Source organism: Heteronotia binoei, chromosome 20 (genome assembly GCF_032191835.1).
Source record: "Heteronotia binoei isolate CCM8104 ecotype False Entrance Well chromosome 20, APGP_CSIRO_Hbin_v1, whole genome shotgun sequence".
Taxonomy (NCBI): Eukaryota; Metazoa; Chordata; class Lepidosauria; order Squamata; family Gekkonidae; genus Heteronotia; species Heteronotia binoei.
In genome coordinates, this window is record NC_083242.1 from 12,094,340 (window position 1) to 12,120,221 (window position 25,882).

General features: G+C 49.9%; 1 protein-coding gene across 1 annotated transcript in view; it reads left to right on the forward strand.

Moving 5' to 3' along the window:
- The first annotated feature begins 207 nt into the window (after positions 1 to 207).
- The window catches only part of RADIL (Rap associating with DIL domain), an 86,365-nt gene continuing 60,690 nt past the window's right edge, over positions 208 to 25,882 (forward strand). The window contains exon 1 of the mRNA XM_060260871.1: positions 208 to 762. Coding sequence (XP_060116854.1) covers positions 213 to 762 — 550 coding nt within the window. The 5' untranslated portion in view covers positions 208 to 212. The remainder of the gene's footprint in view (positions 763 to 25,882) is intronic.

Genomic DNA, 25,882 nt, shown 5'->3' on the forward strand with positions numbered 1-25,882 from the left:
CCAAGAGCTTACAGGGCTCTTCTTCCAGGGCCCACTGTAAGCTCTTGGAGGATTGGCTGCATCAGGGTGTGTGGCCTAATATGCAAAGGAGTTCCTGCTACAAAAAAAAGCCCTGGATTTACTGGAAGGTTGCCATTTTGTTTCTTTTTGGGCCATCCAAAAGTGCTAATTCTGTATCCGCCTCTTTCTCGTTGTCTTTCCAGCTACGACTCATGACGTCCACACGGGCTCTGTTTTATGGCTCGCCTCCAGCCATGTCCCCGCCTTCCAAAAACAAATTCAAGCGCCAGAGCAGGATATTTTCTCAGGTCCTGTACCGGACGCTGAGCTACAAGGACCGCAACTCAGTGGCCGCCTACCCGGTGGAGACCAAAGATGATCCAGCCGAGCTCTCCACCCAGATCTCCGCCCCGGGGGTCCTCAAGGTGTTTGGGTGCCACATCTGTGCGGGCACCCACTACAAGAGTGTCCTGGCGACAGCCAGCTCCAGTGCCCAGGAGCTGGTGAAGGAAGCCCTCGAGCGTTACGGACTAAGCAAGGTGAACGCCGACCATTATGTCCTCTGCGACGTCATCGGACGGTTTGTGAGTTCCGAGAAGCAGTGGCAGATGGACGGCCTGAGGGTGCTCCGAGACAATGAGAAACCTCTCTCGATCCAGGATCTCTGGAAGCCCCGCGAAGGCTTCTCCCGGCGGTTTGAACTCCGAAAGCGATCCGAGGTAGAGGAATTGGCTGCCAAGGACAAAGACACCCTCACAGCAGGTAAAAAACGAAAGGGTTTTTTTCTTCTCCAGTAAAGTGGATTTAAAAGTGCATTATTTAGGGTGTGTGTTCGCAGCCGTAAGGTAGAGAAAGAAGTCCTTTTCTCCCTTTCTCACAATACGAGAACTCGTGGACGTTCAATGAAATTGCTGAGCAGTCGGGTTAGAACGGATAAAAGGAAGTCCTTCTTCACCCAAAGGGTGATTAACACGTGGAATTCACTGCCACAGGAGGTGGTGATGGTGCCAGCATAGCCAGCTTCAAGAGGGGATTGGATCAACATCTGGAGCAGAGGTCCATCAGTGGCTATTAGCCACAGGGTATTGATGGAACTCTCTGTCTGAGGCAAGTGATGCTCTTTATTCTTGGTGCTTGGGGGGGGGCACAGTGGGAGGGCCTCTACTGTCCTGGCCCCACTGATGGACCTCCTGATGGCACTTGGGTTCTTTGACCACTGTGTGACACAGAGTGTTGGCCTGGATGGGCCATTGGCCTGATCCAACATGGCTTCTCTTATGTTCTTAATTATATCTGAAATGTTGGCGATGTCTTTCTCAGCATTCCAGGGCCAATCTACACATTATGATTGGGATCTGTGGTTGAATGTCCTGACCTGAAAACAGCCGTTGCACGAGGTCAGGAGGCTGCAGAGGGATTGGAACCAAAGCCGGGGAAAGCACCACCCTTTCCCCATGTGCATTTACCCAACAGAAATTGGGTGCCCCTGAGCAGGTGGAGGAAGGTGGAAGAGACAGGTGTCTGTATCATATCTGTTCTTTATCTCTTCAGGGATTCCTATCAGCTTGGGGGGAGGGAGGGACAGTTTCTGTTGGGGAAACGCCACGATGGGAAAGGAATAAACGGCTTTGCTTCGGTGCTGTGGCTTGGGTTCAAATCAGATAGCCTCGCAACAGTTTCTTTTTTAAAAAAAACGAAGTACATATTTGAGAGATCTGATCCTTGGCGTAAACGTGGAATTTGGCTTCAGGTGGCTGGTTTTTCAAAGTGGCTGGGAGTTCCAATTGGGAGGGGCCATGGCTCAGCAGCGGAGCGTCTGCTTGGCCCTGTTCAGAAGGTCCCCGGTTCAATCCCCACCATCTCCAGTTGAAAGGGTCAAGAGCAGGTGATGTGAAAGATCTCGGCGACCCTAGAGAGCTGCTGCCAGTCCGAGTAGGAAAGACTGAACTTGTTAGGCCCGGGCTTTGATTCGGTAGAAGGAAGCTTCAGTTCTCAGCCTGGTAGATTGAAATTCTCAGCCGCTGGTCCTGAACCAAGATCAGTGGATTTTACACTTGAGAAACTTCCTGCAAAGGCTGCTCCCCACTAGGGTTGCCAACCCCCAGGTGATGACAGGGGATCCCCTGGTTTGGAGGCCCTCCCCCCGCTTCAGGATCATCAGAAAGTGCGGGGGAGGAGGGAAATGTCTGCTGGAATGTTCCATTATTCCCCATGGAGACCAATTCCCAGAGGGTAGAATGGAAAATTGACCCACGGTTATCTGGGGCCTTGGGAGGGCTGTTTTTTTGAGGTAGAGACACCAAATTTGCAGCATCACATCTGATGACTCACCCCAAAACACCCTCCAAATTTCAAAAAGATTGGACCAAAGGATCCAATTCTATGAGCCCCCAAAGAAGGTGCCCCTATCCTTCATTATTTCCAGTGGAGGGAAGGCATTTAAAAGGTGTGCGGTTCCTTTAAATGTGATGGCCAGAACTCCCTTTGGAGTTCAATTATGCACATTACAGCCTTGCTCCTGGCTCCATCCCCAGTGTCTCCTGGCTTCACCCTCAAAGTCCCCAGATATTTCTTGAATTGGACTTGGCAACCCTACTCCCCGCCCTCCCCTCTACATTTTGTAGTTTCTCTTCTCATGGGAGGAAAACTGTTGGTCTTGTCTGTTGATTTCATCAGAGCTTTTATTGTAGAAAAAGCCCAGCAGGAACTCATTTGCATATTAGGCCACACCCCCTGACGCCAAGCCACCCGGAACTGCGTTCTTGTGTGTTCCTGCTCAAAAAAAAAGCCCTGGATTTCACAGTAAGAAAGAAGGAAAGAGCTTTTCAGAGTGCAGAGGGCGAAACTGTCCTATTTATTTATTTAATGAAAGTATTTATTATCTTCGCTTTGTTTCCTTGGACACAGTGCAGCTAGCAGCACAAATTGGCAGAACATAGAACTTCGTAAGCCCATTAACAAATAAAAAATGGACACCGATTTTAAAAAACGCGTAGCTAAATCTGCTGAGATGGATCACTCTCCCCTTAATGCCCTCTGAATCATAGAAGCATGGAGTTGGAAGGGACCTCCCAACTCCATCTAGTCCAACCCCCTGGCACAATGCTGGAAATTCACAAACACCTCCTCCACACACACACACCCTGCCCAGTGACCCCTGTTCCATGCCTAGAAGATGGCAAAAAAAACCCTCCAGGATCCCTGGCCAAACTGGCCTGGAGAAAATTGTTTCCTGACCCCAAAGTGCCAATCAGCATTTCTCTGGGCATATAAGAAAAGGAACCATCTCATCTGCTTTTCTAAATGTCTCCAAGGAAGGTGTCCTCCGTAGCTGCTCTGGCAGGCCTTTCCAAGGGTTGAGATGGTGGTGGTTTGAGTGATTCTGGGGCCCTGAGGAAACATCTAGGACAGAGGTGGCCAAACTTGCTTAAATTAAGAGCCACGTAGAATAAACACCAGAGAGTCACAAGACAGGGAGGGAGGGAGGAAGGGAGGGAGGAAGGAAGGAAGGCAGGCAAATAGATGGAGGAGGGAGAGGCGGAAAGAAAGCAACTTTAACTTTAAATACGTTTTCCAAGCCACTGGCTGGCTTGACTTGGAGAAGTGATTTAAAGCAGGGGTCCCCAACCTCCGGGCCGCGGACCGGTACCAGTCCATGGCCCGTTAGCAGCTGGGCCACGGAGTGAGTCAGAGACCTTCACCTCCTTATTTAAAGACCCCCATGAGGGGGCAGGGATGGGGGTGTGGGCTTGGGGGCAGCAAAACCCCCAGCACCCCCAACTCCACCGGTCCGTGGAAAAATTGTCTTCCACAAAACTGGGGCCACTGATTTAAAGAGACAAATGACTTCTCCAAGCCAGCCGATGGGGTCAGTGGGGGCTTCAAGAGCCACATGTGGTCTAGGAAGAGGCTGCAGAATTATTGCCACCCCACCACTGGCTTCCCTGCTAGGGTGAGGAAGGGGACCTCTTCATCTTCTCCCCCCTTCTTCTCCAGACTAAGACTGGCCCTGGTTTGGGACCTTCCACAAAGAAAGAGGTGACATAGCTGTTGCTATACAGACAGGCACCGTGTACTAGGAGGAGATGTGGTTCGCTAAGTCTGAGGGCTCTGGGCCACGAAGGGCTTTACAGACAATAATAACCAGTACGTTTGCTTGGACCCAGAAGCGAGTAGGTAACTAGTGCCCTGGCGTGGTACATTTCACATAGCTGACACCTGAAGGAGGAGGAGGAGAAGAAGATATTGGATTTATATCCCACCCTCCACTCAGAGTCTCAGAGCGGCTCACAATCTCCTTTATCTTCCTCCCCCACAACAGACACTCTGTGAGGTGGGTGGGGCTGAGAGAGCTCTTACAACAGCTGCCCTTTCAAGGACAACCTCTGCCAGACCTCTGACTGACCCAAGGCCATTCCAGCAAGTGCAAGTGGAGGAGTGGGGAATCAAACCCGGTTCTCCCAGATAGGAATCCGCGCACTCAACCATTGCACCAAACTGACAGGAATCTCACTGCTTGTGTTTTGTACCAGTTGAAGCTCCCAAGTAATCTTCAGAGCCATGTAAAGTGCGTTACGCTAATGATCAGAATGAAGTTTGAGTCCAGTGGCACCTTTAAGATAACAAAAATTTAATTCTGGGTATAAGCTTTTGTCTGCACACACACTTCTTCAGAAACATAACCCCCTCCCTCTCTATTTCTGCATGTAGTGGTTGAGGGAATTCTGTTTCTCTGCATCGGAAGATACAGCTTTCAAAGGGGATTAGATAGATTCATGGAGGATAAGTCCATCAGTGGCTACTAGCCATGGTGACTGAGGGGAACCTCCACATTCAGAAGCAGCCAGCCTCTGAATCCCAAGACCTGGAGGCAACATCAGGGGAAGGCCTCAGCCTATGCACCCTGTTGTTGGCCCTCCAAAGGAACTGGTTGGCCACTGTGTAAGACAGGATGGTGGACTAGATGGATCCCTGGTCTGATCCAGAAGTGTTCTTCTGATGTTCTTAAGAAGGCCTCAGCCTCTCTGCCCTGTTGTTGGCCCTCCAGAGGAAGTGGTTGGCCACTGTATGAGACAGGATGCTGGACTAGATGGACCACTGGTCTTGTCCAGCAGGGCTGTTCTGATATTCTTATGAAGGCCTCAGTCTCTGTGTCCTGTTGTTGGCCCTCCAGAGGAACTGACTGGCAGAGGAACTGACTGCTATGAGACAGGATACTGGACTAGATGGACCACTGGCCTGATCCAGCAGGGCTCTTCTGATGTTCTTATGAAGGCCTTGGCCTCTCTGCCCTGTTGTTGGCCCTCCAGAAGAACTGGTTGGCCACTGTATGAGACAGGATGCTGGACTAGATGGACCACTGGTCTGGTCCAACAGGGCTCTTCTGATGTTCTTATGAAGGCCTCAGCCTCTCTGTCCTGTTGTTGGCCCTCCAGAGCAATTGGTTGGCCACTGTGTGAGACAGGGTGCTGGACTAGATGGACCACTGGTTTGGTCCAGCAGGGCTCTTCTGATGTTCTTATGAAGGCCTCAGACTCTCTGCCCTGTTGTTGTCCCTCCAGAAGAACTGGTTGGCCACTGTGTGAGACAGGATACTGGACTAGATGGACCACTAGTCTGGTCCAGCAGGGCTCTTCTGATATTCTTATGAAGGCTTCAGCCTCTCTGCCCTTTTGTTGGCCCTCCAGAGGAACTGGTTGGCCACTGTGTGAGACAGGATGCTGAACTAGATGGACCACTGCTCTGATCCAGCAGGGCTCTTCTGATGTTCTTATGAAGGCCTCAGCCTCTCTGCACTTTTATTGGCCCTCCAGAGGAACTGGTTGGCCACTGTGTGAGACAGGGTGCTGGACTAGGCGGATCACTGGTCTGATCCAGCACGGCTCTTCTGGGGTCAGGGAGCAATTTTTCTCCAAGCCTGTTTGGCCAGGGATCCTGGAGGTTTTTGCCATCTTCTGGGCATGGAGCAAGGGCCACTGGGGATGTATGTATGTGTGCAGGAGGTATTATGTGAACTTCCTACATTGTGCAAGGGGTTGGACTAGATGACTCTGGAGGTCCCTTCCAACTCTTTGATTCAATGAACTTCTCTACAGACAGGTACTTGTGTTGCATGTTTGCATTAGAAGTAATTAACTGATGCAATCACACTTTTGCAGTAAAAAACTGCAAAATTGATTTGCCCTTGGAAAAGCCGAACAGGAACTCATACAGAGATGCAACAGGCAAGGCTCTCCATGTGCATGAACTTGGGTGGCCAAGGAGATTTTTGTTTGATGTGTGCCAAAAGAAAGCAGTACTAGCAAGCCTGGTCCACAGCTTGGGAGTTTACACTTTAATCCACCCAGCTGTTTCATTGGACACTGTTAGGACCAAGCAGCCTTTCTCATGCTGCATTGGAGCAGTTGGCTTCGATAGAATGCCAGCATGCAGACTGAAGATGCTCAGAGCTCAAGTCTCCCAGTCATTCCTGCAACCAGTCGCTTTCGGGACATTTGCTGATGTGTGTAGAAAGCGAAATCGGGGCACGTACGGCAACAGATGTGCCTTAATGGCTGCTCATCAGCTAAGAGTCGCAGCGACAGAAACCAACAGCGACACATTGCCTGAACGTCTGGGCGCACGGTGGCATTGCTTCAGGCCTTGGCATCTTCATGGCACAGAATCTGTAATTTGTTCACATGGGGGGTGGTGGTGGTGGAAAACCGGTTCTATTCTAAACCAGTAAGGAGCACCGCGATGGTGTGATGTGAGAAGTTTCCTGCCCCTGCTAAGAATTTGCGCATGGAGCATTTCCGTGTGTATCCCCGCCCCCGCAGCTGTCCGCACCCAGGGGTCACGAAGAGGTCCTTGGTCTCTGATCAAACCCTGACATCTTTCCATACCCAGGATGAAAACATCAGCTGCGTGTTTTTCTGGCGTTCAAGTGCCCCGGGCTTCCCTCCTAGTTCCTTAGGCCACGAGGAGGATCATTTTCAGGAAATGAAGTCTCCACAAATGTGATTCCTGTGCGTTTTCATTGCTTCAGCCGGCCGAACGAGCTCCAAAGCGACAGATGAAACAATTACCTTTTAATAAAAGGCATTCCCAGAAGGCAAGGAAGAAGCAGAAAAGCATAACAGAGATTTGCTGGGGACTGCCCTCAGTGCATCAGGACAGTTGCGATACGATGTTCAGAGCATCAAAGTAGGATCTAGGAGACCTGGGTTTGAATCCCTACTCGCCACGGAAGCTTGCTGGGTGACCATGGACCAGTCACGCTCTTTCAGCCTCACCTACCTCACAGGGTTTATTATTTATGTATCTATTATTTGCATTTATACCCTGCCCTCCCCAGTTGGACTTGTTGGAATTATGTATCTGTTCATTATAGGGTTAACACTGTGCCTGATTCCCTATTGTCTGCATGACCTAGGAGGAAGATGCTGACTGCTGTCAATCAAGATCTAGAAGCGGGGAAACTGGTTTATTTGTTTGGTCAGTTGATCAGGTGACTTCCTTTGTTCAGGCAGAGAGGTCCAGGAGAAGGAGAAAGTATCCTCCATTAAGCATGAGGTTTTCAATGTGTTAGGATGTAGTTCTTAGAGTTTGTTGTTTCACCTCCCAGTACCCTTTCTCTGTAGTAATAAATATGGTTTTTTGCTTTCATGTCGAATGCAGAACTCGTGGGCATTCGATGAAATTGCTGAGCTGTCAGGTTAAAACGGATAAAAGGTAGTCCTTCTTCACCCAAAGGGTGATTAACATGTGGAATTCATTGCCACAGGAGGTGGTGGCGGCTACAAGCATAGACAGCTTCAAGAGGGGGTTAGATAAAAATATGGAGCAGAGGTCCATCAGTGGCTATTAGCCACAGTGTGTATATATATATATATATATATATATGTGTGTGTGTGTGTGTGTATATATATAAAAAAATTTTTTGCCACTGTGTGACACAGAGTGTTGGACTGGATGGGCCATTGGCCTGATCCAACATGGCTTCTCTTATGTTCTTATGTGACACAGAGTGTTGGACTGGATGGGCCACTGGCCTGATCCAACATGGCTTATCTCATGTTCTTATGTGACACAGAGTGTTGGACTGGATGGGCCACTGGCCTGATCCGACATGGCTTATCTCATGTTCTTATGTGACACAGAGTGTTGGACTGGATGGGCCACTGGCCTGATCCGACATGGCTTATCTCATGTTCTTATGTGACACAGAGTGTTGGACTGGATGGGCCACTGGCCTGATCCGACATGGCTTATCTCATGTTCTTATGTGACACAGAGTGTTGGACTGGATGGGCCACTGGCCTGATCCGACATGGCTTATCTCATGTTCTTATGTGACACAGAGTGTTGGACTGGATGGGCCACTGGCCTGATCCGACATGGCTTATCTCATGTTCTTATGTGACACAGAGTGTTGGACTGGATGGGCCACTGGCCTGATCCGACATGGCTTATCTCATGTTCTTATGTGACACAGAGTGTTGGATTGGATGGGCCACTGGCCTGATCCGACATGGCTTATCTCATGTTCTTATGTGACACAGAGTGTTGGACTGGATGGGCCACTGGCCTGATCCAACATGGCTTATCTCATGTTCTTATGTGACACAGAGTGTTGGACTGGATGGGCCATTGGCCTGATCCAACATGGCTTCTCCTATGTTCTTATGCTGCTCAATGATTATTTGATCCAGCGATCCATCGAACTGTTTGAGTTAAAGAAACAGAATTTCAAACAGAATTCCCTACAGGGTTCGGGGCGGCTAACAACAATTAACACAACAGTAAAACGACAGTGTTAACACTATTACAATAAAACATTATTAGGAATATAACAATATAAATTAAATGGAGTTTGTGGTTCCAAGATGGCGCTTGTTGAAAAATTCTTTGTTGTTTTAAGCGCATTATTTTCTGTCTGGTTCGGAAGAAAAGTTGTTCCGTGGGGGTGGTGGATACTAAGCGCTGCTGTCAGATGTCAAAATGACTCCGGTTAGACATTAAAAACCTGTCTGAACAGGTGTGGCTTGCAGGCCCTGCGGAATTGTGGCAAGTGCCGCAAGGCCCTGACCTCTTCAGGGAGGGCATTCCAGATTGCAGGAGCGGTCACTGAGAAAGCTTTTGCCCTTGTGGTGGATGGACGAGCGTCCTTTGGTCCACGGATCTTTAAAAGATTCTGGGAACTTGATCGTAGTGCTCTCTGGGGCTCGTGTGGGGAAAGGCGGTCCCAGAGGTAGACAGGTCCCAGGCCATAAAGGCTTTGAAGGTCATGACCAGCACCTTGAACTCGGCTTGGAACACCACAGGCAGCCAATTCAGCATCTCCAGCGCAGGTTGGATGTGCACCCGTAAAGGCAGCTCCAGTACCAACCTGGCTACAGCATTCTGCACCAGTTGCAGCTTCTGGGTCCGAGTCAAGGGCAGCCCCATGTTGAGGGCATTGCAGTAGTCTATTCTCGAGGTGACCGTTGCATGAATTACTGTGGTCAAGTCATTGCGCTCTAGGTGTGGAGCCAATTGCCTTATCTGCCTAAGGTGGTAAAATGCAGATTTGGCAGTGGCTCCATAGATAATGAAGACTCCAGGAGTACCCCTAAGCTCTTGACCTTCGAAGCTGGCACTAAAGGTGCCCCATCGAAGGTTGGCAGAGGGATCTCTCTTCCCAGGCCACCCTGGCTTAGGCGCAGAACGGTTGTTGTGAGGATAAAATGGAGGAGGCGAGAATGATGCGAACCCCTTTGGGCCTCTATTGGCGAGAAAGGTGAGGTATAAATGAAGTACAAAGTAAAAATAAATTGGCGCCAGATTAGACCTCCCAGCCTTTTTTTTTTCCTTCAATGCACTTATTGGGTGCAGGGCTGGTTGCGTTTTAGACTGTAGATAGGAGGGAGGGGATAGATACCTGCCCCTGTACCAATTTCCAAATTTGAAATAGCTCTAGGGCAGGGGTGTAAAACTCATTTGTTATGAGGGCTGGACCTGACATAAATGAGATCTTGTTAGGCCGGGTCATGCTGGGTTGGGCCGGGCCACGTGTGTACCTATTTAAGATTAGGTAGCAGAGATATAAATTTTATAAAGAACACACACAAACACAAATATTTTTTTTAAAACAAAACAAAACAAAGAATCCTTAAAACGTTAGCGCTCATTGGTCTTAAAGATGCTTTCTTTGTATTTCTCCCATGGGATCCAGGAAACTGGGCAAAGGAAGCTCTGGCTCTTTCCTTTTCTCCCCAGGGGACTGGGGAGGAGGAGCCTCAGTCAATAGAAGGAAGAGAGGCTTGGCTCTGTAGCTCTGCTGTGCAATTGAGAGAGCCTGGCAAAGCAAGCTGCGATGCAGAAGGAAGCAAGAGAGAGGGAGAAGGAAGCAGATGACAGCCAGTTGCTCAGGGGCCTGATAGGAGCCCTCCGAGGGCCTGATTCGGCCCCCGGGCCACATATTTGACACCCCTCAACTAAACATTCCCTTCCTCGAGTCTAATGCTGACAGACTCACCACCCCCTTGGGGGAGGGATCTCTTCCAGCTGCTGTTGTTGTCCTTCCAGAGGAACTGTTTGGCCACTGTGTGAGACAGAGCCCCAGATACCCATGGATCAATTCTCCATTATACCCTATGCGAATCGATCTCCGTAGGGAATAATAGAGTGCCCGGCAGACATTTCCCTCCCTCCCCCACTTTCTGTTCCCCCTGGAGTGGGGGGAGAGCCTCCAAACTGGGGTATCCAAGTACTTGCCAGAGTCACCCCTGCTCAGCTTCCGAGATCTGATGAGATCGGGCTTGCTTGGGCTACCCAGGTCAGGGCAAAATGCAGAGTTCTGGAAAGCATTTCCAGTTTAGAAGCAAATTGCACACACCCCTTCAAATTTCACACACACACACACACATGTGGGTTCTTTCTTTCCTTCTGCGGGTTCTCAGTGCCCTCTGTTGCATTGACGGTGGGGGGGGGGGGCGGCTGGCAGAGTTTCACGTGGAGAGTGAAGTGGCATGAAGCGAGGTCCCGCAGAGAGGGTCGTGTCCAGCGTTCCCAGCTCAGCGGTAGAGGAAGGAGTTTATAATCGCCTTGCCTGGCTCCAGGCGCGTGGGAGGCCAGGCAGAGAAACAGCCGCGAACCGCTCAGAGTCCGGGCATGTGAAGATCTTGGGAGTTTGGCGCTCTGGGCGTGCACGAACCCAAGCCAAGAAATACATTTTGTGCGATACATGATTTGGAAGAAGAAGCTGCTGTCGTATTCTGTTTCTTTCACGTAAAGAGGACAGGACTGAGGTTAAAATTAGATGCAGCGTGGAGAAAGCACAGGAAACTTCTCCTCCCTCCTGTGGTCCTAAAATTCTGGGTCATCTGCTGATGGGTAGTGGATTCAGGGCAGGAAGAAAGGAACCACACCATTTGAGGAACCCACCTGCTGGCTTTGAAAGGGGATCAAATCAGCCCTGTGGACAAGAAGAAGAAGAAGATATTGGATTTATATCCCGCCCTCCACTCCGAAGAGTCTCAGAGCGGCTCACAATCTCCTTCCCCCCCCCCCCCACAACAGACACCCTGTGAGGTAGATGAAGATATTGGATTTATATCCCGCCCTCCACTCCAAAGAGTCTCAGAGCGGCTCACAATCTCCTTTCCCCCCCCCCTCCAACAACAGACACCCTGTGAGGTAGATGAAGATATTGGATTTATATCCCGCCCTCCACTCCAAAGAGTCTCAGAGCGGCTCACAATCTCCTTTCCTTCCCCCCCCCCACAACAGAAACTCTGTGAGGTAGATGAAGATATTGGTTTTATATCCCGCCCTCCACTCCAAAGAGTCTCAGAGCGGCTCACAATCTCCTTTCCCTCCCCCCCCCCAACAGACACCCTGTGAGATAGATGAAGATATTGGATTTATATCCCGCCCTCCACTCCGAAGAGTCTCAGAGCGGTCACAATCTCCTTTGCCTCCCCACCCCCCAACAGACACCCTGTGAGATAGATGAAGATATTGGATTTATATCCCGCCCTCCACTCCGAAGAGTCTCAGAGCGGTCACAATCTCCTTTGCCTTCCTCCCCCACAACAGACACCCTGTGAGGTAGATGAAGATATTAGATTTATATCCCGCCCTCCACTCCAAAGAGTCTCAGAGCAGCTCACAATCTCCTTTCCCTCCGCCCCCCCATAACAGACACCCTGTGAGCTAGATGAAGATATTGGATTTATATCCCGCCCCCCACTCCAAAGAGTCTCAGAGCGGCTCACAATCTCCTTTCCCTCCCCCCCCCCCACAACAGACACCCTGTGAGGTAGATGAAGATATTGGATTTATATCCCGCCCTCCACTCCAAAGAGTCTCAGAGCAGCTCACAATCTCCTTTCCCTCCCCCCCCCACAACAGAAACCCTGTGAGGTAGATGAAGATATTGGTTTTATATCCCGCCCTCCACTCCAAAGAGTCTCAGAGCGGCTCACAATCTCCTTTCCCTCCCCCCCCCCACAACAGACACCCTGTGAGGTAGATGAAGATATTGGATTTATATCCCGCCCTCCACTCCGAAGAGTCTCAGAGCGGCTCACAATCTCCTTTACCTTCCTCCCCCACAACAGACACCCTGTGAGGTAGATGAAGATATTGGATTTATATCCCGCCCTCCACTCCAAAGAGTCTCAGAGCGGCTCACAATCTCCTTTCCCTCCCCCCCCCCCCCACAACAGACACCCTGTGAGGTAGATGAAGATATTGGATTTATATCCCGCCCTCCACTCCAAAGAGTCTCAGAGCAGCTCACAATCTCCTTTCCCTCCCCCCCCCCCACAACAGAAACCCTGTGAGGTAGATGAAGATATTGGATTTATATCCCGCCCTCCACTCCAAAGAGTCTCAGAGCAGCTCACAATCTCCTTTCCCTCCCCCCCCCCCCCCACAACAGAAACCCTGTGAGGTAGATGAAGATATTGGTTTTATATCCTGCCCTCCACTCCAAAGAGTCTCAGAGCGGCTCACAATCTCCTTTCCCTCCCCCCCCCCCACAACAGACACCCTGTGAGGTAGATGAAGATATTGGATTTATATCCCGCCCTCCACTCCGAAGAGTCTCAGAGCGGCTCACAATCTCCTTTACCTTCCTCCCCCACAACAGACACCCTGTGAGGTAGATGAAGATATTGGATTTATATCCCGCCCTCCACTCCAAAGAGTCTCAGAGCGGCTCACAATCTCCTTCCCCCCCCCCCACAACAGACACCCTGTGAGGTAGATGAAGATATTGGATTTATATCCCGCCCTCCACTCCAAAGAGTCTCAGAGCAGCTCACAATCTCCTTTCCCTCCGCCCCCCCACAACAGACACCCTGTGAGCTAGATGAAGATATTGGATTTATATCCCGCCCTCCACTCCAAAGAGTCTCAGAGCGGCTCACAATCTCCTTTCCCTCCCCCCCCCCCCCACAACAGACACCCTGTGAGGTAGATGAAGATACTGGATTTATATCCCGCCCTCCACTCCAAAGAGTCTCAGAGCAGCTCACAATCTCCTTTCCCTCCCCCCCCCCACAACAGACACCCTGTGAGGTAGATGAAGATATTGGATTTATATCCCGCCCTCCACTCCAAAGAGTCTCAGAGCAGCTCACAATCTCCTTTCCCTCCCCCCCCCCAACAACAGAAACCCTGTGAGGTAGATGAAGATATTGGTTCTATATACCGCCCTCCACTCCAAAGAGTCTCAGAGCGGCTCACAATCTCCTTTCCCCCCCCCCCCCCCACAACAGACACCCTGTGAGGTAGATGAAGATATTGGATTTATATCCCGCCCTCCACTTCGAAGAGTCTCAGAGCAGCTCACAATCTCCTTTACCTCCCCCCCCCCCACAACAGACACCCTGTGAGGTAGATGAAGATATTAGATTTATATCCTGCCCTCCACTCCGAAGAGTCAGAGCGGTCACAATCTCCTTTACCTTCCTCCCCCACAACAGACACCCTGTGAGGTAGATGAAGATATTGGTTTTAGATCCCGCCCTCCACTCCGAAGAGTCACAGAGCAGCTCACAATCTCCTTTACCTCCCCCCCCCCCACAACAGACACCCTGTGAGGTAGATGAAGATATTAGATTTATATCCTGCCCTCCACTCCGAAGAGTCAGAGCGGTCACAATCTCCTTTACCTTCCTCCCCCACAACAGACACCCTGTGAGGTAGATGAAGATATTGGATTTATATCCCGCCCTCCACTCCGAAGAGTCTCAGAGCGGCTCACAATCTCCTTTACCTTCCTCCCCCATAACAGACACTTTGTGAGGACTCTCACAGCAGCTGCCCTTTCAAAGACAACCTCTGCCAGAGCTATGGCTGACCCAAGGTCATGCTAGCAGGTGCAAGTGGAGGAGTGGGGAATCAAACCCGGTTCTCTCAGATAAGAGTCCGCACACTTAACCCCTACACCAAACTGGCTCAATAGATTCAGTAATGGCTGTTAGCCAAGACAGCTAAAGAGAGCTGTGGTTAAGTAGTGGTTAAGTGTGTGGACTCTTTATCTGGGACAACTGGGTATGATTCCCTTCTCCTCCACTTGCATCTGCTGGAATGGCCTTGGGTCAGCCATAGCTATCGCAGGAGTTGTCCTTGAAAGGGCAGCTTCTGGGTGAGCTCCATCTGCCCCACCTACCACGCAAGGTGTCTGTTGTGGGGGAAGAAGATATAGGAGATTGTAAACTGCTCTCTGATTCAGAGAGAATGGCAGGGTATAAATCTGCAATTCTTCTTCTTCTAAATAGAACTTCCATGTTCAGAAGTAGCATATCTCTGAATACCAGTTGCTGGTAAGCAGTAATGGGGATGGCCTTGGCCTCAGTGTGGACCGGTGGGGGGGGAGGCAAACTTGCTTAACGCAAGAACCACATAGAATAAATATCAGATGTTTGAGAGCCACAAGACATGAATGTCAGAGGTTTGAGAGCTGCAAGACGAAGGAAGGCAAATAGATGGGGAGGGAGGGAGAGGTGGAAGGAAAGCAACAATAAGTTTAAATGTATTCTCCAAGCTGCCGACTGGCTTGGCTTGGAGAAGTGATTTAAAGAGATAAATGCCTTCTGGCTGATGGGGCAATGGGAGCTTCGAGAGCCACACAGTATGAGTGGAGAAGAAGAAGAAGAAGAAGAAGAAGAAGAAGAAGAAGAAGAAGAAGAAGAAGAAGAAGAAGAAGAAGAAGAAGAAGATATTGGATTTATATCCCGCCCTCCACTCCGAAAAGTCTCAGAGCGGCTCACAATCTCCTTTCCCTTCCTCCCCCACAACAGACACCCTGTGAGGTGGGTGGGGCTGGAGAGGGCTCTCACAGCAGCTGCCCTTTCAAGGACAACCTCTGCCAGAGCTATGGCTGACCCAAGGCCATTCCAGCAGGTGCAAGCGGAGGAGTGGGGAATCAAACCCGGTTCTCCCAGATAAGAGTCTGCACACTTAACCACTACACCAAACTGGCTCCACATGTGGCTCCCGAGCCGCTGTTTGGCCAACCCTTGCGCTGGAGCGTTCTGTAGAGGCCCACTCAAGTCTCAAGCAGCAACGTTTTCCAGCCCAGCTACCTGAGATCTTTTTTAAGCCTGGAAATGTCAAAATGTGAAACTGGGGCTCGAACCTTCCCGCCGAGCTAAAGCATTTGCATTACCGAGACGGAAGCAGATGGCAACGATCGAGTTATTTTTATGGTGTTCCAGTTCTTTCTCGAGCCCTGCCCCCTTTCTCCTGAAATTGCCTGGTTGTATCCTGCAGACGTGAAATGTCAAGTGCTCTTGCTTGAAGTGGTGTGAATGGGCGACGTGGGTGGATGGTACATGAACTCTTGTTCTGCCCCCGGAATCCACTGGGTTTTGGCTTTCCTGGATCCGAGGTCTAATAATGCCGCACGGATGGCAAAGGTGCCATCTCAGCAGGGCTTTTGATTGTAGCAGGGGCTCCTTTGCATATTAGACCACACCCCTCTTACATAGCCAATCCTCCAAGAGCTTACGGGGCTCTTCTTACAGGGCCTACTGTAAACTCTTGGAGGATTGGCTACATCAGGGAGGTGTGGCCTAATATGCAAATGAGTTCCTGCTACCAAAAAAGCCCTGCATCTCGGGGACCTAGACACAGAGAGCTAGACACATGAACCAGAATGGAGTCAAGGCTCACAGAACTTGCGTTAAGCAGGGCTTTGCTGGCGCCCTGTGCAATCTCCCAATTTTGCCCAGTGGCAGAGCCAGCCTTGATGCTAGCTGTGCCAGTGTTTTGCACTAGCTAAGTTTTACATTTCCAGGCAGGTGGAAGGGAGAGGCCGTTAACTGAAAGAGTTTCAGAAGGGACTCCGTTATGCTCAGGAAAGGGTCTGTGTTTATCTTTCCAGCGGCAGGAGGGGTGTGCACGGTGTCAGCGATGGGAGCTCCATCAAGTGTCAAAACTCATGGGGGATTTCCCCCCCCCCCCCAGCCGGTTCTGCTTTGCAAAATAAATACAGAAGCTTCCTTTCCTCTAGATAAGGAAACAGAGCGTTGGTTCCTCCAGCAGCACGAGACCGTGAGAGCGAACATTCGAGTGAGTTTTCGCCAGTGTTTCCTATCCAGCTGTCCTTTGGCCAAATTCTACTGGGCCAGCCAGGACGGGGTCTGGGTTCAGCCAAGTCATCGACCAGATTTCTACTCTCCACTGAACAGTTTTGTCCACTTGGGTGATACGTTCAGTTGATTGGGAAGCAGAAACTGGGGCCAAAGGGGGGACAGCACAATCCTTCTGGGGAACAAAAGCAAAAAGAAAAATCAGATGCCAAAAGTTTGGACCATAGAGTACCTAACGATTCCTAGAACTACCAGGAAGTGACAAGGGTAGTTCTAGGGATTGCCAGAAACATGGTCAGAACTTTTGGTAAGTAGCCATGGCCTTATATATATATATATATATATATATATATATATATATATATATATATATATATATATATATATATATATATATATATATATATATATATTTATATTTTTTCTCCTTGGATGCTGCCCTCACATCCTGTGAGGCAGGTGGGGCTGAGAGAGCTCTGAGAGAACTTTAGACTGGCTCAGGGTCACCCAGCTGGCGGCATGTGGAGGAGGAGTGGGGAATCAGACTTGGCTCTTCAGATTAGAGTCCACCAAGAGCCAGTTTGGTGTAGTGGTTAAGTGCGCGGACTCTTATCTGGGAGAGCCAGGTTTGATTCCCCACTCCTCCACTTGCAGGTGCTGAGATGGCCTTGGGTCAGCCATAGCTCTCGCAGAGCTGTCCTTGAAAGCCATAGCTCTCTCTTCTGGGAGAGCTCTCTCAGCCTCACCCACCTCACAGGGTGTCCGTTGTGGGAAGAAGAAGGGAAGGAGATTGTAAGCGACTCTGAGACTCTGCGTAAAGGGCAGGGTATAAAAACCAACTCTTCTTCTTAAAAGTGGTGGACTCTGATCTGGTGAACCGGGTTCAATTCCCCACTCCTCCACATGCAGACAACTGTGTGACCTTGGGCCAGTCACAGTTCTCGCAGTTCTCTCTCAGCCCCACCTACCTCACAGGGTGTCTGTTGTGGGGTGAGGAAGGGAAGGAGATTGGAAGTCACTCTGGGACTCTGAGTGAAGGGTGGGTATAAATCCAACTCCTCCCCCTTGTCGTCTTCTTCTTCTTCTTTCTCCTCCTCCTCCTCCTCCCCAATGGAGTTTCAAATCAGCATATATCGTTCTTCCCTCACAATAAACTTCTTAGGGGAGTTAGACTGTGAGTGTATGTGACTGAGCCAAGGTCACCCAAGGGAGCTTTCATGTTAGAGTTGGGTCTCCTTGACCTTGGTCCGACCCTCTGACCCAGGGGTGTCAAACTCATTTGTTAGGAGGGCTGGATCTGACACAAATGGGTCTTTGTGGGGCCAGGCCATGAGTGTCATAAAATATAATGCCAGGTAGTGGAGATATAAACTTTATAATGGACACAGACAAACCCAATTAAAGATATTTTTTAAAACTTAAAATACAAAACATGCTTGAAACTCTTCCAGTGGTTGGAAAGGTGGGGGACTATTGGAATTTGGCAATGCAGTTTTTAAAATAAAACACCAAGAAAAAGCACAAGGCTGTGCCTCTGTGGAAACAATGAAATGGCATTGTAAACTTCTCCCCACCAGTCTACTCAGCTTGGCAAAACCTTTCCAGTATAATATCCCCCTTTGGCTGTGAGTTCCCACATTAGAGTATTCACTAGGTTAGGTCCATTCAGGGGAGAGAAGCATCAGCCCTTGTTTGCAAGGACACAACTCCAGGAAGCATGAGTTTCAGCTAGCTATAGGAAAGCTGAAAATGTAACCCTCTCCACTCCATTTGAAACCACTGCAGAGTACAGACAAAGCTGCAAGGAAAATGTGGAATGGATCTTAAAATCCACCCCACATTTTCCTTGCAGCAGCCAGCAAAGAAAGGCAGGAAGAGCCTAGGACTCAACCTGCAAGCTTCAAAGGCTGAAACTGAAAGAGTCTCAGCCTGGGAGCTGTAAAAGCCTGGGAGCTTCAAAGGGTAAGTACAGGAGGAAGAGGAGGGGGGAGAAAAGAGCCCCGCGAGCCTGATCAAAACATTGGGCGAGCTGGATCAGGCCCGTGGGCCAGGTGCTTGACACCCCATTCTAATCCCTACACAGCACTGCATCTGTAAGAGTTACTTGAAATGAAGGGTTCTCCAGAGGGAGGCTCAGTGGTAGAGCACCTGCTTGGTAAGCAGAAGGTCCCAGGTTCAGTCCCCAGCATCTCCAACTAAAAACAGGTGTCCAGGCAAATAGGCGTAAAAAACATCTGCTTGAGACCCTGGAGAGCTGCTGCCAGTCTGAGTAGACAATTCTGATTTTGATGGACCGAGGGTCTGATTCAGTATAAGGCAGCTTCATATGTTCATATCTCTAGGGGAGGGACGGTGGCTCAGTGGTAGAGCCTCTGCTTGGTAAGCAGAAGGTCCCAGGTTCAGTCCCTGGCATGTCCAACTAAAAGAGGTCTAGGCAAGTAAGCATGAAAAACCTCTGCTTGAGACCCTGGAGAGCCACTTCTGGTCTGAGTAGACAATACTGACTTTGATGTACTGAGAGTCTGATTTAGTAGAAGGCAGCTTCATATGTTCATATGGGGGTGCACTGAAACACAGAAAGGGATCTGAACCCCTGTTGGGGGAACGCGGCCTGTTGTGCTTTCAAAGGCATCGGTCAAGGGACATGCTTGCGACTCCAGTCCTCCTCAGCCATTCGGGACTGGCCAAGAGGTCAAGCCATTTGGCTTGGCCGAGGCCCAGTAAGCTCTTGGAAGTTGTAAGCCAGCAGAAATCGGATTTAACAGTCACTGTTGGCAGAGTTACTGCCCTCAGCCCTTCCCCACCCCCTTTTACTTCTTTTAGGAAATTTCTAGCTGTCATTAAAATCCCCTGACAGAAAAACAGAGAATCCACTCTGGGAGAAATAGACCTCTGCTAGGCTAACCCAGAGTGTAGATGATTGGGGAAGGCAATGGCAAGCCACCCTCTAAAAAGTCTGCCAGAGCTGAGTCTTTGGTAGGGTTGCCAAGTCCAATCCCAGAAATATCTGGGGACTTTGGGGGTGGAGCCAGGAGACACTGGGGTGGAGCTAGGGGGAGGGGGGGAAACGGCTCCGGGGAGCGTGGCGAGCCGCCCCGTCTCAGAGCAGGTGACGCCGCTGCACGGCTGCCGCCTCTTCTCCGCTTGCCGTGGCTGCTCCTCCGAGATGGGCTCAGGCTGAGCCCATCTCGGAGGAGCAGCTGCAGTGGGGCGGGGGGGGTGGCAGCGGCACGGCAGCCTCGCCTGCTCTGCCTCTGGGGTGGAGGTGGGCCGGGGGTGTGGCGAGCCGCGAGTCCGGGTCCTAGAAGGGCCCGGATTCGCGGCTCGCCATGCTCCTGGCCTGTCTCTGCCCTCCCCTTCTGTGGTTTTGCCTGCGCTGCTGCCGCCTCTTGGCTGCTCCTCCGAGATGGGCTCAGCCTGGGCCCATCTCGGAGGAGCAGCTGCGGTGGGCAGGGAGGGGGCAGCAGCGGCGCGGCGGCCTCTCCCGCTCCGGGATGGGGTGGTTCGCCATTCTCCCCAGCACCGTTTTCCCCCCCTCTCCCCGCTTCCGTTTTTTTGGGGAGCGGGGGAAGAGGGTGGAAATCCTGCGGTCCCCCGCCAGGCCGGGAGGGTTGGGAAGCTTAGTCTTTGGCCTGGTGAAAGGGCAGAGTTGGAGGTATATGCAGGGCTTTTATTTTGGAGCAGGAACACACAGGAATGTAGTTCTGGCTGCCTTGGTGTCAGGGGGCGTGGCCTAATAGGCAAATTAGTTCCTGCTGGTTTGTTCCTGCAAAAAAGCCCTGTGTGAAACAATTACGGTGTGGCCTAATATGCAAATAGGTTCCTGCTGGGCTTTTTCTAAAAAACCCCCACAAAACCCTGTGTGTATGTATGTGCGTGTATGTGTAACAGACATATTTAGAGTCCAGTGGCACCTTTAAGACCAACAAAAGTTTATTCAAGGTATGAGTTTTCATGTTCAGGCACACAATGGCTGAGGAAGTGTGCATGCACATGAAGGTTTATATCTAGAATTAAACTTCGTTAGTCTTAAATTGTGCTGGTGTGCAGCACAATTTTAACAGAAAGGAAGAAGGCATTTTCATCCACCAATCTTGGTACCCAGCTCTGCAAAACACCCTACAGACTATAAGTTGCAGAAAGTCTCAGAACAACCAGCAAATTCCACAGAACAATCAGCACAGTCAACAACCATCTTCCTTATCTTCAAACCCCTTCCAACCTTCCCAGCAATTAACACAGAACAATGGTCACATTCAACAGCCAGTTTCCTTATCACTACCCTTCCAGGAAGCCCCACCAAACAATGGGCATATCCACAAACCAATTGCCCTTTCATCACACCCCCTCCAGCCTACAAATAGCAGCTCTCCAGCAGCCCTGGCCCCACTCAATGCACAGCAGCCAAGAAGGTCTGAGCGCCTGCTCCGGCTGCAACGCCACTGAGGATGTTCTCCGCAGCTGAGAACGAAACATCTGGAAGGAAAACTTTCTCCAGTAGAACACGGCACTTGATCCCGAAAGTTTCTACAAACCCTAATGATGTTTCCAGCAGTGAAAACCTGAAATCTTTGATAAATGTTTAATTGTTTACATGTTTAAATATCGTTTAATTTTTATGTTGGATCAATTGTTGGAAGCCGCCCTGAGCCACTTGTGGGAAGGGCAAGATATAAATTCTAAATAAAAAAATGTAGGTGAAGAAGATATTGGATTTATATCCCGCCCTCCACTCCGAAGAGTCTCAGAGCGGCTCACAATCTCCTTTACCTTCCTCCCCCACAACAGACACCCTGTGAGGTGGGTGGGGCTGGAGAGGGCTCTCACAGCAGCTGCCCTTTCAAGGACAACTTCTGCCAGGGCTATGACTGTCCCAAGGCCATTCCAGCAGGTACAAGTGGAGGAGTGGGGAATCAAACCCGGTTCTCCCAGATAAGAGTCCGCACACTTAACCACTACACCAGACTGGCTGTCCCTGAAGAAGTGTGCATGCACACGAAAGCTCGCATCCAAAATTAACTTTGTTGGTCTTAAAGGAGCCCCTGGACTCAGACTTTGTGCTGCTGCTAAAGACCAACACAGCTACCCGCCTGAATCTATCTATATGTAAAGCTTGAGGAAGTCGGTTTCAATGTACCTGAAGAAGTGTGCATGCACACGAAAGCTCACATCCAGAATTAACTTTGTCGGTCTTAAAGGAGCCCTTGGATTGAGACATTCTTTTGTTGCTTCAAACCAAGATGGCTACCCCACCTGGATCTGTGTGCAATAAAGGCAGCCGTGGCTTTCTCCAGTCTGATCTCTGCTTCGTCAGCCCCAAAAGTCTGCTCACCTTGCAGCATGCATTCCTCCTCACAGGCTTCGTTCTCGCCACTTGCCGGGAACAACTTGGCTGCTGAGCTGAGCTGAGCTGCCATGTTGAATCTGCCTCCCACCCCGCCATCTTGTCAGCTCAGCACTTTCTACCTTGCTTTTTGACATGCTAACACTCTAGAGGCCTTTTTGGACCATTTTGTTTTTAAAGGAAAAGGTTCACTCCCATACTGTATTAAGAACCAGAAAGGTTAAATGAATCCAAATTAATGGCCCCAGTGTCGAAGGATAAAATTCAAATATAGAACAGTTATACAAAAATAACAGTTATTTACAAGACTAACCCCCCCCCCCCCCCAAAAAAAAAGAGTCCTAATTTCGCCTCAGCTTAGATTACAAACATACAGTACACTCAAACAAAGATCTTATGTCTATATACTGCATTTTGGATATATTTCCTTGGACCAAAACCAGGAAGATAAATGTTTGAACTACCCTTCAGGAAACCTGTACCTGACTTGGGCAGAAGGGGAATTCAACTGAGTCTTCCCTAACATATCTCAGCTTTGAGCCACCAATATTGATTAATATACAATTCCAACTCAGTCGTATGTTGATTTCTTATTGTAGTATTTCTGCTGTGTTTGGAGCCATTGTGTAATCCAGGGGTGGCCAAACTGTGGCTCTTTCACACCTGTTTGTGGCTCTCGAAGCCTCCATCGCCCCATTGGCTGGCTTGGAGAAAGCATTTGTCTCTTTAAATAACTTTAAATAACAAGACAAGCCAGCTGGTGGCTTGGAGAATGCATATAAAGTTAAAGTTGCTTTCTTTCTACCTCTCCCTCCCTCCCCATCGACCTACCTTCCTTCCTTCCTTCCTTCCTTCCTTCCTTCCTTCCTTCCTTCCTTCCTTCCTTCCTTCCTTCCTTCCTTCCTTCCTTCCTTCCTTCCTTCCTTCCTTCCTTCCTTCCTTCTCTCAAACATCTGACATTCATGTTTTGCAGCTCTCAATCTGACATTTATTCTATGTGGCTCTTACGTCAAGCAAGTTTGGCCACCCCTGGGTTAGTTTTAAGTTGCTGCTGGACTTCTCTTCTTCTTGTCTTGGGGCCAACCACTCATTTTGTAGAAAAAAATAGGTGGTGGAGCTCATCCAAGGATTATTATGCAGCTGCACCTACTATTCAATGGACAAGGTGGGAAGGAGGAGGGGGAACAGTCAGAAAGGTTCAGGAGCTGTGCTCCTGTGAGCTCCAGCTGAATTCAAGGCCTGGCCCACTCTTTGAGACCCACCACCAGTGTTCCCTCTAAACTGAGTTAGTGTGAACTGGCTCACAGTTTTTTAGCCTTTGGCTCACACATTTTTGTCTTGGCTCAGGAGAAATGGCCCCAGAGCAAACCAATCGATGCAGTCGCTCGCAACTTGAATGCCGGTAGCTCACAAAGCAGAGTTTTTGCTCACAAGCCTCCACCGCTTAGAGGGAGTATTTGCTATTCCACCTGTTTCTGGAAGAGCCTGACACTGCCTTGGCCCTTTTGCAGCCCCCTTCCTTTTTTATAGAACAGATTGGCTGGTGGCAGCAGAGCCCTTGGGTACGCTTTTTGCTCTTAGAAAGTGTCCGTCGCAAGAATGTGGAACGTTCCCTGGGTGTACGTATGACACATAAACCAAAGGGCCTCCCAGCTTAGCATGCAGGCGCAGAGTTTTTCACACATGTGGACGGCAACAAAATTCCTCCCACATACACATCACCACAAAGCAGTGGAAGTTTTGCAGCCGTACCGCTGGCGCGCGCAGCCCCAGCTTGGCCTGAAAAGGCTATGGACCATGGCGCTAGAACATTCCCCTTGTTTGTCCACCTCTCAGCCCTAATCCCAAGGCATGTAAACAGTTGGAACAGTCCTCGTCTCTCCCGGGCCACCTCTTTCATTTTTCCCTGCGAAAGAAGGATAGAGTTAAACCAAACAAAAAAATGTATTTCAGAGCCCTGCGACGATTCCTCACCAAATAAGGTAGGTTGCTTGTTAGGGATCTAGTGGCTGGACCTTGGTGGCAGCTGACTTGGAAGGTTTTTTGGGTGGGTTTTTTTTTCTAGTTTTGCTTTTAAAAGCTTGCTGTTGTGTTGATAGAACAAGCCAGGTTCCGAAGGGAAAGAGAGAGAGAGCCTCCCGGTTTTCCAGGTCCCGTATTCCGCTTATGTGTGGACTGCAGATTTTTAGCACCCGACGGGAAATTGCTGGAGGAAGGCAAGAAAAAAAAAAAGAGACTTGCTTGCATTTTGCTTGAAAAAGAAACGGAACGCTGTAGCAATTGTCTAGCAAAGGACCCTGCAACATAAACACCTTTTCCCCTACGGATAACGGAGGTCGTCGGGTTTGTGGCTTCTCGTTGGCCTTAGTAGGTAAGGTGTAGTGGTTCATTTGAACATATGAAGCTGCCTTCTGCTGAATCAGACCATGGGTCCGTCACAGTCAGTCTTGTCTACTCAGACTGGCAGCGGCTCTCCAGGGTCTCAAGCTGAGGTTTTTCACGCCTATTTGCCTGGACCTTTTTTAGTTGGAGATGCTGGGGATCGAACCTGGGACCTTCTGCTTACCAAGCAGATGCTCTACTACTGAGCCACCGTTCCCTTCCCTAAGGTCTGGCAGCAGATTTTGGGGTACAGCAGAATGTGAGCAATTGTATTTTCCCACCACCCGCCATCATAGGGATGAGAAATTTCTGCTTTAGGTACCCGAGGTGTCTGTGGGGAGGGTTCTTGAATGGCCGGCAGCGTTCTCAACTTTGCTTTCTCCCTTCAACTTTGCATCCTGCTCTCCTGCAGGGAAGATCTGATTCTGAGGAGGGTCGTTCCACTTTTGGGGGAAGGGGTAGGGGAGCAGACGATACCACTCGGGGCAGGGAGACGGTGGGAGCTTTTGTTTCGGTGTCAGCAAGCCGTTAGAGCCCCCATTAGTCTTTCTGGCAGCCTCTCCCCACCCCCCCCCACCCCTCCTTTCTGGATAGAGCGTTCAGAGAAGTTAATTGCCTCTTCCCTCTGCAGCAAGCAGGCTTAGTCCTCACTGCAGTCGTGCAAGTCTCGGCAGCCAGGGAACGGAGCTGGCAGGTGCCCTTAGCACATGTCACAGGCTCCGGGACACTCTGCAGACCCCTGCCGCAAGGTAAGGCGTTGATCCCGCACGGTCCCTCTTGGCTGACAGGCGTTCAGCCCTCTCCACTGCACTGTTGGCTTGCGATTTTTTTTTTTTTTTGGAGAAAAGGCACTTTAGATTCGGTTACGGCACGAGAGAGCCGGCAAAGGATGCTGCACAAGATCCGGGACGGCATTTTTGGCTGTAAGAAAGAAAGAAGGAAGGTTTGGAGAGATCGGCGTGGACAGGAAAGGGGATTTGGAGGCAGAAAGGGAAGTTGGAGGAACGGGAGGGCGGGGGAAAAAGAGGTTATTACAAACCTGAGCCATGCAAAGGATTAGCTGGAGTGCAAACTGGCCTTTTTTGCATTTGCATCTTGAGTAACTTTGATGGTACGCCCCCCAAAATCTTGTTGGTTCCTAAGGTGCTACTGGATTCGAATCTAGCTTGATTGTGATTAGAATCTGGTTTGATTGGAGTGGTTTTAGCATATGGTTTGGGGAAGGATGTGGAAACAGGGGGTTGGGCACTTGGGGCATTTTGCACTGGTCGCTTCCAGGGGGAATTAATGACTCCTCCAAACCATTCCAGAACACTGGTGTCAGTTTCGCCAGGGCTTAAACCTGCATTTCGCGAGTATCTGCCAACCTAAAAAACCCGGAGCATTCCTGGTGATGGTGAGAGAAGAGCCAGTCTCCTCTGAACATTCTCTTTTTAGAAAAATTCCGTTTTGTCGAAATCAGTATGACTTCCCTTCGGCGTACATTTATTTTGGATAGCAAGGTTTCCGGGAAACCCAGATGCAGGGAGACCTGGTTTCGGAACCCTGCCCTACCATAGAAGTTGATTGAGTGACCTTGGGCCAGCTA